At 36.4% G+C, this 18255-nt stretch overlaps 1 protein-coding gene across 1 annotated transcript in view; it reads right to left on the bottom strand.

Moving 5' to 3' along the window:
* LOC137033117 (von Willebrand factor A domain-containing protein 7-like) overlaps positions 1–17484 on the bottom strand; it is a 32475-nt gene extending 14991 nt beyond the window's left edge. Inside the window, exons 1-7 of the mRNA XM_067405237.1 lie at positions 17332–17484; positions 12063–12248; positions 10526–10804; positions 7641–7734; positions 7214–7342; positions 5820–6006; positions 33–202 (exon numbers count right to left, since the gene is read on the bottom strand). Coding sequence (XP_067261338.1) covers positions 33–202; positions 5820–6006; positions 7214–7342; positions 7641–7734; positions 10526–10804; positions 12063–12248 — 1045 coding nt within the window. The 5' untranslated portion in view covers positions 17332–17484. The remainder of the gene's footprint in view (positions 1–32; positions 203–5819; positions 6007–7213; positions 7343–7640; positions 7735–10525; positions 10805–12062; positions 12249–17331) is intronic.
* Positions 17485–18255: the final 771 nt, after the last annotated feature.

The following is an 18255-nucleotide window of genomic DNA, read 5'->3' as shown; positions in this document are numbered from 1 at the left end:
CAAACTCAGTGTGAAATCCTTTTTGCACTCACCTGGATCATTGAACGGTACCAAAATATATTCAGATGGTTCATCTTTAGTTCCTTTCTTTTTGTCAATGATGAGGTAGCAAAGTCTCTTGGCCTCAGCAATTTCTTCTGACATACTGCCTGTGGTGTCAATCACAAAAGCTATCCTTGCAGATCGTGCAATACCCATCAGCCTGATGAAGGGAAAAATATTATTCTGGTTAATGGATTTTAATGTGAACATTATTTAATTCACATTGCATTTACAGTTATATACTGTATATTATTTAGAATTAGAAATGCTACATACACTACCATTTAAAAGTCTTATCCAGACTTATGCTTACCAAGGCTACATTTATTTGAGTACTTTAATGGTGCCTTTACTACCTTTCTGGGCCCTGAAAGTGGTAGTTGCGTATGTGTAGCTCTGAGTAAACCCATCTTCACCAGCAGAGGGCACCCTAAGCGCTACACTAGTCTGGTCGCTGACGCTACAGTGGAAATATCGAGTTCTGTGCACGCTACAGTGAGTACTCCCGATCTAAACTTTGTTTTCATATCTCTTACATGTAAGCTGACAATATTTAATTTTTCAGCAATGCACAAGAGTATTGATATTTCATAGAACTGCAGTTCGTGCCTGAGGCATTACGAAATGTTTAGCTTGACTGGTGAGTAGGCTATTTGCTTCTAAAATGGCGGACAGTGATGTTAATAATCCTGGTAAAGGATCGTAACACTAAGTGTGAGCAAAACTGAAACACAGGTGCTTAAAAATACCATGGTTGAGATGAAAAATGAGAGACGAGTAATGGATAATAAACTTAAAGGGCATATTGCAGGTTAGAGCTTTAGTGATTCAATGTGTAGAAAAATAATGTATGAAATAGATTTTCTTGAAAAAACACGCATAAAAACGCTACATAGGCTTCTGGAATCGTTTTTTGAGAGAAAATTTTACTTCCGCATCTGAAAAATGCCTAATCGGACGTGACGTCACTGAAGGGAACGCGATCAATATAAACTATAGAAAAACAATGGATCGCAATGACAGTTCGGATGCTGAGGAAATTGTAAATGCTTATTTATACTCGTATAACTAATCACAGCCATACAATTAGCCTGCTATGTGGTCAAGAGAGCAGGGACAGGCCAGAATTAGACAGAATAACTGTCAAAAGAGACAAATTGAGCTGTTGTGTGAGGAGAAGCAGTGGAGAACAGGACAGCGACTGGTGTTGGCTTATAGATATAACGTTAACGACATGTGCTCAGATCACAATATTGTACAGATTATTATCATGAATCAGGCAATAGCAAAGCTATTGGTCATCTAGGAGTAGGCCTAACTGATTACTAATAACAAACGAATAAACTTTGATCAAGCGTATGTCACACGCGTTAATATCCGTCCACACTAACGTTACGTGATATAGCCGTTTCTCATCACGACTGATTTGGTAGTTAGCAAATGTAATAATCAAACACAAAACTTAAAATGTGCACCGTAAGTCTTCATCGAGCTGCATCTCTGACGGATCCGTGATCATGTCTCCCGCCGGCGGCCAAACATAAAGTGTTAACTTACTGTATTTCATGTTATCCTTTATTCATTAATTCTGTGTTATGAGTTTATTCCGTGCCCATTCACTGATAGTGTGAGGATGTATATTACGCCGTGATTATGTAGTTGTGTGAACTTGAATGTATATATCTATGGTATATATACGTTTACAGTATATACATGGCATGAATGAAATTACATTACCAGCACGTAATTCAAAACTGTTTTGTGTGAGTGTGAGACTGTATGCATGTGTACATAATTTGTATCAGTGCTGAAATTGATTCAAGTAAAAACGGTGAAGAAGCATAGCGTGTGTAAGTTTATTAATTTAATATAATCATTTACAGAAGTATTACAATGTTGAACTCCATCATATCGCCAGGATGATAATCCTCCAGTCTAAAATGAACGCGTTTTTCGAAGCACATGCAGAAGTGAAGTCCCGTCTTTTCACCTGCACAAAACAAACCCCGGCACAGAAGACAGCAGCGTCCTTTTTCTTGTTAGTAAACCTCTGTACTCGATGTCCTGACAGGCTGAAGTTTGTGCAACCTCCACAAATACAATAATTTACCATTACGATGATAAATAGAATACAAAAACTACCGAAAACACACTGATTCACGGCCGCTGTTGCTAAATACCAATATATTCTGCACTGAATCAACACAGAGCTCTGCGAACATCTCCCTTTAGTGACGTAAAATGACGCGACGCTGAAAAAAAACGGTTTTTACAGAGACCGTCACTTTATCTACTAAATTAATGCCCTTATGTCCTGCAAAACATTTTTAAACCCTGCAGTACCTTTTTATATGGTATTTTTGTACAAGGTTATATATTCATCTCGAAAAAAATGTTAAACCTGCAATATGCACTTTAAGAACATTGATTAGCCATATGTGGTGTTCAGTAAGCTAAGCTAAAAATTGTGAACAGTCCTCACCCCACTCCCATGTTAATTTCATCTAGTGTCATTCTTTCAGCCTCTCAGTTCAGAGAGCATTTCGTGAATTTGAGTGAGACTCTGTGTTAAAAATGCATTTACTATCCATTTAGTGAGAATGGGATGTTAAAATACAGTATCAGGTGTTGGTTTAAAATCAAGTTCATAAAATAGTAAGTTCACAAGCATATTTCATATTGGATTAAAACTGTGAAATAATGAAATAAATAAAATAATAATAATTAATTAAAAATAATTAATAAAATAATGATTAAAAAAGCAGTAAGATAGTTCATGCAGTTATAAATGCTAAGAGTATTGTGAATATATACCGAATCATCATTTCTACGGTTACAAATATGAAGTATGTGCATGTATCTGTGTAGGAATGTAATGTGATATTTTAATGTTAAATCACTGTACTCCTAGGCTTTGTAAGAGTATTTATCTAACATGTTCGGGAATTGTGTTATGTTTATGGATTTAGAAGGGTAACGTGTCTATTGTCCTGTACAGTATTTGCATTTGCACAATAGGATATTGTTTTTGACAATAGGTTAAGCTAGTACAGTGGAAATAGCGTTTAGTATGTCATGAAAGAGTTTGAGTGTGCACGCTATAGTGAGTGCTCCCGATCTAAACTGTGTTTTCATATCTCTTACAGAGAAATAAATGTATTGTAACTTGCACAAAGGACGAGCACAGCCTCATTCTTAAAAAGTGTAATACGTAGACTAAGGAGGAACAGAAAGCTTTTAGATTTCATTAAAAAACGTGACTTTTTGTAATAATAGTTTACCAATTTTTAAATTGCAGGGTACATATTAGTGCATTCATGCAGTAATTGTGATAGCAAAAGTGCAGCTGTTTTAGTTTGGGCTTTAGAGTTTCAATGCAAGTAAAACAAACTATTGTGACGTTTTTTTTTTTTTTTAAATACTGAGAAATATACTATTGTTTCATGTAGTTACAGGTAAGTGTGACATCTGCGGGGTGTGAAGTGTAGCTTGTTACAATCTTGTTCCATGAAGTTACAGGCTATATAAAATAAAAACACATACACACAATCTGATATCACTAACATAAAAGGGTTGAGTTCACGCCGTTCACACTTGACATAACTTGAAGCGTGACATAAGTGTGCCAAGAAAGTCACGCGAAAAGTCATGGAAGTCGGATGTTTTATTTATATATTTATTTTAATTAATGCTTACAACAAAATGAGAAACAAACAAGACAGGAGAACAGAGACCACAGCGCGCTTACGTCAAGCTTCACATTGCGCTTCATTCCAAAATCAGAACAGCTATAAAAGGGAAATGGCAAGAACTTTGGAATAAGAAGTGACAGGAAAGACATCTTTATAATATCCAAAATCAAGTAGGAGGTTAAAGAGGGTATTTTGGCAGAAGAAGAGAAGATACAATCATTACAAGACTTTGCCTTAGGCACACAGTTCTAAATTATTCCCTGTATAGAACGAGCAAACATGAGTCTGGGAATTGTTTATGTGGATCAGACATCCTGTGGTTCCCACACCAGAGCCTCCAGCTGTCATGGCTGCTGCACCAGAGCCTTCAGTCACCATGGCAGCCACATCAGTGTTTCCTGACGTCACGAACGTCGCATCTGAAGCTATCAAGGCTTCACTGATGACTACACTCCCGTTGCGACGATGGGCATTTTGTGTGTTTTGGCCACACACTGCTCTCCAGCCCATGAGTCCGCTCCAGAAGCCGCTCCTCCACGGAGGTCATCCCTGAACCTCCTGTCTGTCCTAACATGACCACGGAGGTCATGCCCAAGTTTCATGTCGACTTTGATGTGACCACATCAAGACACTCATGCATGCGATGGGGTTGTATCTAGAAGGGATACAGCTATGGCTGGAAGTTAAGCAAAATCTGAGGATAAAGGACAGTAAATTAAATTTGCTACTTATTAAATTGTGTTTTATTAATATCTACACCTAGCCACAACCCTAAACCTACCCTTACAATACTGCAAATACAGTTATTAAATAAAATAAATAAATATTAAACGATGCAATAATGATGTGCGCATGTCCAGTGGCCATAGCTGTATGCCTTCTAGTCTTTACCATGTGCTGGTGACAGTTGGTCGGAAGCGAAAAAGATGAGTAAATTATGAGAACATCTCTGTTGTAAATCTGTTTGAATGCCAGCAGCCATATCACCCTGTAGCCCAAGAATGGTTGCCCACTGAAGCTAAGCAGGGCTGAGCCTGGTTAGTACCTGGATGGGAGACCTCCTGGGAAAACTAGGTTGCTGCTGGAAGAGGTGTTAGTGAGGCCAGCAGGGGGTGCTCACCCTGTGGTCTGTGTGGGTCCTAATGCCCCAGTATACTGATGGGGACACTATACTGTCAAAAAGCACCGTCCTTCAGATGAGACGTTAAACGAGGTCCTGACTCTCTGTGGTCGTTAAAAATCCCAGGATGTCCTTCGAAAAGAGTAGGGGTGTAACCCCGACATCCTGGCCCAATTTGCCCCCTGGCCTCTGTCCATCATGGCCTCCTAATCATCCTCATATACTGATTGGCTTCATTACTCTGTGTCCTCTCCACCAATAAGCTGGTGTGTGGTGGGCGTTCCGGCGCAATATGGCTGCCGTCGCATCATCCAGGTGGATGCTGCACATTGGTGGTGGTTGAGGAGATTCCCCCTTCGAAATGTAAAGCGCTTTGAGTGCCCAGAAAAGCGCTATATAAATGTAAGGAATTATTATTATTATAATTAAGTTGTTTTTCAAATAAAGGTTTCAGAGTCAGTGATATCAGATTGTGTGGACGTTTTTATTGTATGTACCCTACAACTTCATGGAACATGAGGGTAACAAGCAACACACAGCCTGCAGATGTATCATAATAATAGAATAAGTACCCCTTAGTTCTAAAATACTTATATAAATATTTATATATATATATATATATATATATATATATATATATATATATATATATATATATAGTATAAATATTTGTTAATTTTCCCAGTTGTTACCCCTTTATTCCTCAAACGTTAAATATTGTTCTCTTATCCCGTAGCCTACTTTATAGGAACACTATATTTACTGAAAGGCAGGCTGTAAATTTGTTTTACTTGCGTAGGAGGCCTACTTCCCAGGCTGTAATATAAAGAGTTATGCAGAATTTTCATTTTGGGTGAACTAAGCCTTTAAGAGAACATGACATTTTGTTCCCAGCATTGCAAGTAATAATACTTAAATGTTTAAGAAAGTTTGTCTAAGGATATATAAGGAATGTATTCCCATACCGAAGGTAGTCCTTGTTTCCTATAGCTCCACGGATGTCCTCCAGCAGCTCCAGGGTGGCTTCAGATGCCAGGTTCACGGCTTTATTGTGTAGATCAGCATTATAGGAAAGGTGCTCATCTTTACTGATCCCACCTCGAGGATTCTGGGTACTGCTGAGATCAGTCTTTCCACCATGACTACATTTACCTTTCATATACACATAAAAGACAAATAATTATGGTTTAATAAACAAGGCCCAGTTCAATGCTGGATTTACAGATCGTTTGAAACTGAAAGATGGAGCGGTCACAGCGATAATGATCCCGGTCATGAGTCAGAACCGCAGGTGGTGAGTAAAACTGCTTCAAATGTCTGTTTTGTTGGCAATAGGCACCTAAGTGCATATAATGTAAACAATACGAATGTAGTGAATTCATAAATTCATTATTCATCATTCCATATACGCTATATTCATTATAGTGATTCAAAAGTTATCCAGGGATAATACGATGGTGTATTTTGTGTGTGTTTAAATACATCTGTTTAGCTGACCATTGATGGCTTGCAGACGATCTCTACGCAAAAGCTGCACGTGCTCATGACAGCTTGTCACTCTATTTCCGTTCACACAACACGCCTCCAGGCGCTCGGCTGTTTTCGAAAAGGCTTGGTACAGCGTATGTATCTTTTATAAATATGATAAAACTAAAGACTTTTCGGTGATATGAAGGACGCACTACTACTCTATGGGTACTCAAGATTAACATGAGATTGGCAGAAACTGTGTGAGACCCCCCCCCCTCCCCCCTCTTAATTATATCCCCCTTTTCCACTTCTAATAACTATTAAAAATGTTTATTAAGTGGGACAATGCAGCTCATATCTTATTTTTAACTGTCAAAGGCATTTTGAAATATCTGTTAATGTTTTTAAAATTTGGTAAAAAGTTATACATGTTTTGGTTAATACAGCCTCTGCTTATACTGCTTAATTATAAGTTAAGTGTTTTAGCTTTTGCTTTTTATTGCTTTTTAAACAATCACAAGCAAATAAATTAATTTTGTGTTGTCACAGTTAGTGTTCCCTTTGGTAAAGCCTTGCTTAATTAAAACTATTTCTCACCTCATGAACACAAAATATCAAATTGATTTTGTTGTACTGTGTAATATTGAAAAGAAAAAAAAAATGTGCAAGACATGTAAAGAAATGAGTTGAGCCACAACTGTCTATTAACATCCTAGTTACAACAACTTCTAGGAAGCTGATTAATCTTCAACATTTGTTGTAAGTTAATCAGTTAGCTTTTAAAAAGCAGTGGAAGTAGTTACTCAAACATTTTGAGTTCATCTTACATTTTTTACAGTATGTATGCACATGCATGTCTTCTGGTATAAACCTATGTATGTCTCCTCACCTTGAGGTTTGTCAGCGGAGAACAAGCCCATGTATCCCGAAGTGAGGAACTTCCCCTTCAGAATGGCAGGGAGCAGCTGTTTTGGACAGGTACCGCTGGCACAGTCACTGCATGTTGGCACTGCAACGCCTGTACATAAACAAATACACATGCATTCCATCTACAGCAGTAACACATATAGATCACAAACATGCACTCAGTTTACTTATTTGCTGTTTAGGAACAGTCAACATAGATTAATTTTATACAACATGATATACTCTCCAGTGTAACCTGTTATCAGCTGCACCAAGTCATCTGTTCACTTATTTCCAGTTTTCATTTTAAACATTGATTAATAAGAGCTATTACAAATTAACATTGGACATGTCAACACTAAAAAAAAATGTGTGCAATCATGTTTATTTTTATCACTGTCTTTATCTACCTGCAATGTTCTCAATGTTGAGATCCGGTCTGATGAGGTTGGCATATGGACTTTTGTACCCTAATTCAACCCAGTTACTGTGGCTGTAAAAATCCTGGGGGGGGGGGGAAGCATTAAAATTAATATGTAATAATATTAATGATATTAAGCTTACATTATATTTAAGCTTGTGTTTTTTTTTTTAATTTTGCTTGAAAACATCTTTTAGAGAAACATGTCACAACCATAAACAAAAGCATTTCTTATAATAAAGAATTTTACTGAATGTTTTACATAATATTACTATTCAAAGCTTAAGTTATAAGAAAAGCATTTATTGTATTAAATTATAATAAAGAAAGCATTTTTTATAATTAAGAAACACTTTTATTTATGGTTGTATATAAAATGACTCTGTTAATGTGTGTTTACTTCTATTAAAAATACATTTTATATATATATATATATATATATATATATATATATATATATATATATATATATATATATATATATATATAATTTTTTTTTTTTTTTAATAGAAGTAAATGTTGACAAACATTATTGACTGGATTTTTAACATAATATTAATATTGAAAGCTTAAATTTTTTGATTGGCTAAAAAAACATTTTAGAGAAGCATGTGACAACAAAAGCATTTTATTATAATAAATTTATAAGTGTGTTCACAAATAGTTAATGAGTAAAATCATGTACTTGACAAATTCTGTAGCAATATGCTTGTCATAGTCACTGAATGTCAGAAAAAAAAAAAATTACAAAATTTGTATATTTGTATAGGGGTACAATGGCTTGTCACTGGGGCAGTACCCTCAAGGCTAAACCTGTTGTACCCTTTATAATGGGTACATATTGCAGTTTTTTTACCTTTGAAAAGGAAATATGTACCTTTGGTTACTAAATTGTACCTTGTATTGCTATTGTAACATATTGTACCCCTAAAAATGGTACAACTTTGTCCTTTTAAGGGTACTGCCCCAGTGAAAAGCCCTGTACCTCATGATGGCAAGTTATATATACACTATATTGCCAAAAGTTTTGGGACACCTGCCTTTACATGCACATGAACTTAAATGACATCCCATTCTTAATCCGTAGGGTTTAATATGGCGTTGGCACACCCTTTGCAGAGCTACAACAGCCTCAACTCTTCTGCGAAGGCTTTACACAATTTTTATTAGAGTGTTTATGGGAATTTTTGACCCTTCTTCTAGAATTGCATTTGTGAGGTCAGGCAGTGATGTTGGCGAGAAGGCCTGGCTCACAGTCTCCGCTCTAATTCATCCCAAAGGTGTTCTATCGGGTTGAGGTCAGGACTCTGTGCAGGCCACTCAAGTTCCTCCACACCAAACTCGCTCATCCATGTCTTTATGGACCTTGCTTTGTGCACTGGTGCGCAGTCATGTTGGAACAGGAAGGGGCCATCCCCAAACTGTTCCCACAAAGTTGGGAGCATGAAATTGTCCAAAATTACTTGGTATGCGGAAGCATTAAGAGTTCCTTTCACTGGAACTAAGGGGCCAAGCCCAACCACTGAAAAACAACCCCACACCATAATCCCCCTCCACCAAACTTTACACTTGGCACAATGCAGTCAGGCAAATACCGTTCTCCTGGCAACCACCAAACCCAGACTCGTCCATCAGATTGCCAGACAGAGAAGCGTGATTCATCACTCCAGAGAGCATGTCTCCACTGCTCTAGAGTCCAGTGGCAGCGTGCTTTGCACTGCATCCGACGCTTTGCATTGCACATGATGTAAGGCTTGGATGCAGCTGCACGGCCATGGAAACCCATTCCGTGAAGCTCTCTACACATTGTTCTTGAGCTAATCTGAAGGCCACACAAAGTTTGGAGGTCTGTAGCTTTTGATTCTGCAGAAAGTTGGCGACTTCTGCGCACCTCAGCATGTGCTGACCCCGCTCTGTGAATTTACATGGCCTACCACTTCGTGGCTGAGTTGCTGTTGTTCCCAATTGCTTCCACTTTATGATACCACTACTGGCTCGTTTCCACTGAGTGGTTCGGTTCGGTACGGTACGCAATTTTTGCCGTTTCCATTGTCAAAAGTTGTGATTGGTTCCCTAATTCCGAACCGTACCACTTTTTTGGGACCCTTTTGTTGGGGTACCAAGCACAACAGTACCGTACCAAAAGAGTGGAGCTACACTCTGCAGAATGTTGATTGCTTGACAGAGAATCATCACTTGCGCGTGCTACAAGGGGAATGACAACACAAGAGGCGCCACACAAATGTTGTTCAGGCAACGCGTGCATTGATTATCTTCACTTCATGTAGGCTACATGACAAAACAAAATATAAAACACAACCCTGCCTCTTTTCGTTGTGGATATCCTAATCGCCAAAAACAACCACGGCGACATAAAAGTGCATTACCAACGCTGACAGATGAAAGGATTCAGTGGAATCAATTCAATGGAATCAATTCAATGGAAAGGATTCCAGAACAGAAGACAATGCTGAATAAAGTTGTGGTTTTTGTTATTTTTGGACCAAAATGTATTTTCGATGATTCAAAAAATTATAACTAACCCACTGATGTCACATGGACTACTTTGATGATGTTTTTATTACCTTTCTGGACATGGACAGTATACCATACATACATTTTCAATGGAGGGACAGAAAGCTCTCGGACTAAATCTAAAAATATCTTAAACTGTGTTCTGAAGATGAACGAAGGTCTTACGGGTTTAAAACGACGAGTCATTAATGACATAATTTTCATTTTTGGATGAACTAACCCTTTAAGGTGTAAATATGACCCAGTGAACCACAACATTTGCACCCTAAGTGCTCTGCTCACATATGTACTCCAACCATACCCCCTTTTTTTATTGACTGTATCGCCCCTCTCACCCACCTGCAGTGTGTGACACACTCGCCCCAGTGTTTCTCTGGCAGACTGAAGGTTATCTGTACGGACATTCGCTTTAATGGCTGCAATCCCCTGAATGATGAGGTTACGCCCCTCAATGAAGGCCTCATCGTTGAAGTGGTGTGGTGCACTGCTCATGAAATCACTGTCCACAAATCCATTCTGCATGTAGATCTGATTCAGTGCTGTGCGAAACTTGGCTCCCGAAACCTCACCTGTGGCCGTGCCCAGACATGCACGCAGCACCTCTTCGGGTGATGAGCCCTGTGTTACAGTGAAAAAAGGAAGTTATTTGTCATCATTTTGAGTAAGCATGACATTTCTAAAAACAAGGCTATTGTATGGAAGCCCGTTTCCGCCACAAAAAAAAAAAAAAAAAAAAAAGATGAATTGCGACTTTTTATCTCAGAATTCTGACTTTTTAACTCGCAATTGGGAGATAAAAAGTCAGAATTCTGAGATATAAAGTCGCAATTGCGTGATAAAAAGTCAGAATTCTGAGATATAAAGTCGCAATTGCGTGATAAAAAGTCAGAATTCTGAGATATAAAGTCGCAATTGCGTGATAAAAAGTCAGAATTCTGAGATATAAAGTCGCAATTGCGTGATAAAAAGTCAGAATTCTGAGATAAAAAGTCGCAATTGCAGAATTCTGACTTTTTCTCGCAATTAACTGATGGTCAGTATCTCTGTCTGTAACAGTGCATCCAACGATAGCCGTGCTGCCGTGAAGTCTGAAGCTGTTGGTGTATAAAATGTGCCACTTCAGCTTTGTCTGATTTATTGCGTCTCCGCCACAGCTGATTCTTCTTCTTATTATGATTATTATTATATTGTTATTATTGTGTAAAATTCATTAGTGTATCCATTCTGTTAAAAACAACTTTTATTGCCCAAATACCTCGACTGTAATTTGCAAAATTGCATGATTCTACCCTTGAGTTGCAAAGTTAATGAAACATGATAGGTATTGGTTGTTTTAGTATTAAGCCCACTAGATGGCAGTAAAAGCTGTTTTTTCTCCTTGAAACGCTGCGTACAAGGTTACCGTGGAAACATTCTATATGCATATTCCTGCATAATGCATATGTCCGGAGACTAATCTTTATGTGTCTCCTCAAGTAAAATCAATATTTATTGGTAAATCGGCGCTAAATATAATCCTTTATGATGTCCTCTATTTAATGTATAATAATAACAAAGCAGTAATCCTGATGGTCAGTCGCAATGAAAGGAAACGCAAGCAAAGTAAGAACAGAATTCTGACTTTTTATCACGCAATTGCGACTTTATATCTCAGAATTCTGACTTTTTATCACGCAATTGCGAGTTAAAAAGTCAGAATTCTGAGATAAAAAGTCGCAATTCATATTTTTTTTTTTTTTTTTTGGTTTTTTTTTTTTTTTTTTTTTTTTTTTTTAGTGGCGGAAACGGGCTTCCATAGTTTGTCTTTAGAAGAAATGCATAATTTTCATGGTATGTTCATAGTGCTTTTTATGCCCCTACTTGTTCATAAACTCACCAAATGAATTCTGAATTCTTTTCCTTCTGATTCAGCCACTGCTTTACACACCTCGTGGATCTTTGCCATCACAGCATGACCAGTAATGGTCTCATGGGTGTTTCTGCCAACTGACAGAAATGCCTGAACCCTGCACACCACTAGTGCGATCAGGGCCACGACGGGCACAGATGACTTCATGATCATCTGAGTCAAGAAGAATACAATTTAGTAATGTAATAATGCTTGCCTGTCAGGGGGTGGGGGAACACACCTAATGCTTAGTTAAAGATATCTGAGAACAGGTATGTAACAGACAGTTTCACATTAACAAGTTTACACATTAATATCCTTAAATATTTTGTGGATGCACTTCATACTTGAAGTTCCTTACATAACTGAATATAGACTGACGAATTTTACAAATAAATTCTCAAGGTGCAATTTACAATGTCAATTAGTAATTAGGTTGTCGGAATATCAGAATAATTTCTCTGAATCTCATGGTTCTTGATCCACACCCGTAGCTCACAGGTCCTTTTTTCTCAATCTTCAACAAGTCAGTCATTATCATTCATATTCGATCATAATATGTAGGTAATTATATGACCATGCTCCTCAGTTTTTGTCTGTATTTAGTTAAACATTTCCATGTGTCATTATCATTTATTTTATTTGTTCATTGCCCTGGAGCTTCAAAATGTCTTACAGTACAATCCATATGCATTGTTCAGCACTGTTTATACATTATAGGCTATTTGTAATGGAAAAAAATAGTAAATTAGAAAAACAGAAGCAAAATAGAAGCATAATGGAAACTACAGTGATCTCAAACTTTTGGACCCCAATGTATGTCATAAAATCTATTTTGATCGATTCTTTGCTAAAATGTGGTTACACATATACAATCTATACAATCACTGAATGTTTGTGTCTTTCAAGCAGTTTCTCCTGAGGACCAATATTTACTTAAGTTTTGGGTGAGTGAACACCTGCATTGTTACATTATAATTTACTTTTTCCATGATTTTCTTTGAACTTCCCACAACACGTTCAATGTTTTCTAAGTAAATGTTGTTTGTTGGAGGGACTCATGGAACAGGCCGTGACATGCTCAAGTGCCCAAGTGAGATCCATTATCAGTCCTAAATGAAACTGTAGTAGGTTTACATACTTTACATACTCCGTCAAGAAACCTACCATCATAGCAACAAATCCAGTAAATATTTGGCCAATCAGATTAAAAGAAACAGAGAAAACAATTGCAACTATTAAGGACCAGGCAGGGAATTTAATTCTCCACAAGAAATAAATACAATATTTCTAAACTTCTATGCTAAACTTTATTCATCTGATAATAACAAAAGACAAGGTGATATTAATTCATTTTTCAATAATATTCAACTCCCAATACTTAACACCAAACAAATCAGCGCACTGGATAAAACAATCATAGAAAAAGAACTCCATGTTGCCCTGAGTCGAATGCCTAACAATAAAGCACCAGGTCCCGATGGCTTCCCTGCTGAGTTCTATAAACACTTCTGGGCCATTTTATCTCCATTATTCATCAGAGCAATAATGGAAATTTCAAAATTCAAGATTACCAGTGCACATGAACACAGCCACTATTTCATTTATCCCTAAACCTAAAGATCCAACCCTTCCGTCAAACTACCGTCCTATATCTCTCATCAACGTAGACATCAAAATAATCTGTAAAGTTTTTGCACATAGAATTGAAAAAAAAAAAAATGATCCCATTCATAATCCACCTGGATCAGACTGGTTTTATTAAAGGTAGGCAGGCATCCAACACCACACACAGATTATACGATTTAATCCATTATTCATCACTACAACAGGAAAATACCATTATAGTCACTTTAGATGCAGAAAAAGCTTTTGACAGAGTCAATTGGAGCTTTTTATTCGCTACATTACAAAAATTTGGCTTTGGTGAGTCGTTTATTAATTGGATTAAAATTTTATACACAGCACCTTCTGCCACAGTCACAACCAATGGACTAACATCACAAAGCTTCACACTGCACAGGGGGACTAGGCAAGGATGCCCACTCTCTCCTTCTTCATTCACCATCTTCATTGAACCCTTAGCAGCAGCCATCCATCAGAGCCCACTCATCAGAGGAATCCACACACCCCAAACACAACATAGGATTAGTTTATATGCTGATGACATTTTACTCTTTTTGCAAAATCCTCAATCATTTCTGCAAGAAATAACTAAAACCATTGATTTATACTCTACAATATCAGATTATGCAATAAATTGGAATAAATCTTCAATACTTCCACTACAATGGGATGTGGTAGCCCAGGTATCTCCTATTCCTCTATGCACAGGCCACATCACTTATTTAGGTGTTAAGGTTTCCTCCAGGCTGTCAGAGCTGACTGGACTCAACTTCACTCCTTTACTGAAAACATTAGTATACAACCTTCACCGCTGGCACAACTTGCCACTTTCCATCCAGGGCAGAATAGCTATAATCAAAATGACAGTACTTCCAAAAATAAACTATTTATTCTAAATGATCCCAACCCAACCTTCTCTCAATTGGTTCAAATCTTTAGACTCCATCATTACCCGATTCTACTGGAAAAATAAACCACCACAGATAAAATTAAGCACTTTACAAAAACCCAAATCCTTAGGAGGATTAGAAGCACCGCATTTTTACCATTACTCACTAGCAAACCAACTTCAATACATATATAAATGGATTCACCCCACTCAGAAAGACCTTATATGGCTAGATATAGAACAATCACTCTGCAAAAACTTGCACATATCAGACATCCTTTTTCTCAGTCCATCCATTAAACATCACCCATGCTTCAAAGCATTGACAATAGCCTCTGCTCTGACAGCCTGGTGGAAATATCATCAAATCACAAACTCCAATCAGTCCCCATCTACACTCACCCCACTCTGGAACAACCCTGATTTCACAAGCAACAAAAAAACGCTCAATTTCCATAAATGGGCACAAAAGGGCATCACACATATAAATCACATTTTTCAGTCTAACAACTTTGTTGCATTTTCCTACTTAGTCCAGGAGTACGGTCGGAGCAATCAATTCGATCGGGAGCAATCAATTCTTGAATTATCTGCAACTCAAATCAGCTGTTTTATTCGAAATCAACAATAGAACTATCAATCTTCACCTTCCTACAGCATTAGCAGATTTAGTTAATATTTCCTCCCCGAAAAAATGACTTTCCAAAATATACAAAATTATAACTATTTCAAATAAAACCATAACTTTACCAATAATCAAATGGGAAGAAGACCTTTCGATTGCTCCTGATACAGACTTCTGGACTCAAATTTGTAAAAAAATATTTATTCCATGATTAAAAACGCCAACCTTCAGCTCATACAGTATAAGACTCTTCATAGAACACACTAAACTGGGGAAAGGCTGTCTAAAATGGGATTCACATCAGAAATTTGCTCTCACTGCTCACAAAACTGTCCGGACACATATATCCACGCCACATGGCACTGCCCACCCATTAAACACTTTTGGAAAGACATCGCTGAATCCCTATCCTGCCTCCTGGGCTGCCGCATCCCATTATCCCCCTTATTCTGTCTACTAGGTGATCTATCAACTCTAAATCAGGAAATAACAAACAAAAGGATGCTCCTTGTAGCCTTAGCCATCGCCAAGAAAACTATATTCTTGAACTGGAAATTCCGAAACACTATTCACATAACGCATTGAAAAAATTTGCTCACAGACTACATCTCCCTAGAATATTCTTCACCTCATTACAACTGTATATTGGAACCACAACACTCCAGATCAGACCTCCTTCAACCATTACAAATCTGACACACTCATCCTAATTAATTATGTATTCATTTATTATTATACATTTTTATACAAGGTTTTAGTAATATTGTGAGTATTTTCATTATTATAATTATTATTGACATTATTGTTATTAATATTATCAATATCATAGAAACATTTAGTAGTAATGGAATGATGGCAATGTGATATTTTGCTTGATATAAGGACGGTAATGGTATAATGTATATCTTTAATAATTAAAATAAAATAAATAAAATAATAATAATAACAATAATATAAATATCTAAAATATAAAAATATAACCAAATCAAATCAACACCTAACATATACCACACATGATTTTAATGCACCAAATGCTGATTTTAATGCACCACCTCAGCTTAGGCATACATACAAATAGTAACTGTACTGTGAATGAGAAGGAGAAAAAAAAAAAAAAAAACATGCACACTGACACAGAAACTAGGAGAGGTGTAGTATGTGTTAGGTATGTGTCATTATTTCATTATTACTATTACTATTGTCATTTTATCATTATTATTATTATTGTTACTGTAATTATTATTGATATCACTGTTGCCGACATCGCAAAATATTATCATCATCGCCATCTTTAGCATTACTATTGTTTTTATTACTATTGTTATTGTTATTATATTATTATTGATATTACTATTGCTGTCAATACAAAATACTATCATCATCACCATATTTAGTATTATTATTATTATTACTGTTATTACTGTTGCTATTATTATTGATACAAATGTTGTTATTATTATTATTATTATTATTATTATTATTATTGATTTTACTTTTTACGTCAACACAAAATATTATCATCACCATCTTTAGTATTAGTACCACTTCTGTTATTATTGTCATTATTATCAGTGTTATCTATTATTATTATTATTATTGATATTACTATTGTTGTCAACAACATAACTTATCACCATCTTTAGTGTTATTATTACTGTTATTATTATTACTGTTGCTTCGTCACAAAATATTATTATTATTATACATGCTATTACTATTTCTACTATTACCCATTTGTTATTGCGGTTACTATCACTGCTGTTTTATTGTTGTTGTGTTTTGTGTTCACCCTATGTTGTAAGTTTTGCACTCCTAATAATAATAAAAAAGCTTTATTGTCATTGTAAACTATACAAATGATTCTTGATTTCAACACTATAATGTATCTTTATGAAAGCCTATATAATGCAAACTAATATAAAATTGATGTGTTTTAAATACTATGCAAGAGAATGTGTGAATTTTTTGATAAACATTTTGTTTCAGACTTGGTCTGGCTGCTGTTTTTTTTTACTCAGAAATAACAAGTTAAAACAAAATGTAGACAATGATAAATGCTGTGACTCAAAATGCTTACAATCATCCATGCACATAGGCAAGACAAAATTTAAACATACCTCAGGATGATGTTATTGTAGAGAAGTCCTGGATGAAAGTGTTGTGAAGTCAAAATAATGACAGCAGAAACCTCAAACTAACACAGTTAAGAGACTAAGACGGTTCATTAGAGTAAGTTGACAGAGGTTGCATAACTTCAAACTTTATGTGATTATCAGTATTCACCACAGCTTCCTATTTGCAGGTTTTCACATTCTGTACTACTTCTTTCTTTTTTGAAATTGTTGAGAAACTTTCTGTTGTAAGAAATTTGTAAGCTCTTTGAACATTGTGATTGTTACAAGTTGCTTGCGCAGGAAACACACGACGAAGGAGATGAGCTACAAAATAAGTCTTTACTTCACAGATCCAACAGGTACAAGCAGAAACGCAACACAACTCACTAAAGACGAGACCGGACAATGAACATAGGGAAAACAGTAACTTAAATACACAGAGCAATTAACCAAAGTGACAAACAGCTGTGACAATCAAGTTAATGTCCATGGTGACTGATGATCATGTGACATATGACAACAAACAGAACGTGACTGAGACTGTAACAGTGATCTACTTAGTTAAATTATTATTGTCACTGTCAAATTAGCTTGTATTTTAATTTTGAAAATATTTTTTTATGCACAAAATTAGTGGAGCACCAAATGAGCATATTAGAATGATTTCTGAAGGATCATGTGACACCGAAGACTGAAGTAATGATGATAAATTCTACTTTGCCATCACAGGAATAAAATACATTTTATAATATATTTTAAATATAGAGGGTATGCATGTGATGTCACAGTCGGCCGTTACGACTGCGGTTACATTGAGTGGCAGTATTGGTTACCAAACAGAAAACGCATCCAAAATGGGAGAGCTTTGTGATTGACTGTACAAATAGCTTTGAGACAAAATCTAAGGTAGATTTTCACAGACTACCG

Source organism: Chanodichthys erythropterus, chromosome 12 (genome assembly GCF_024489055.1).
Source record: "Chanodichthys erythropterus isolate Z2021 chromosome 12, ASM2448905v1, whole genome shotgun sequence".
Lineage (NCBI taxonomy): Eukaryota > Metazoa > Chordata > Actinopteri > Cypriniformes > Xenocyprididae > Chanodichthys > Chanodichthys erythropterus.
The sequence above is the reverse complement of the archived record's forward strand: the minus strand, read 5'-3'. Positions and strand labels throughout refer to the sequence as shown.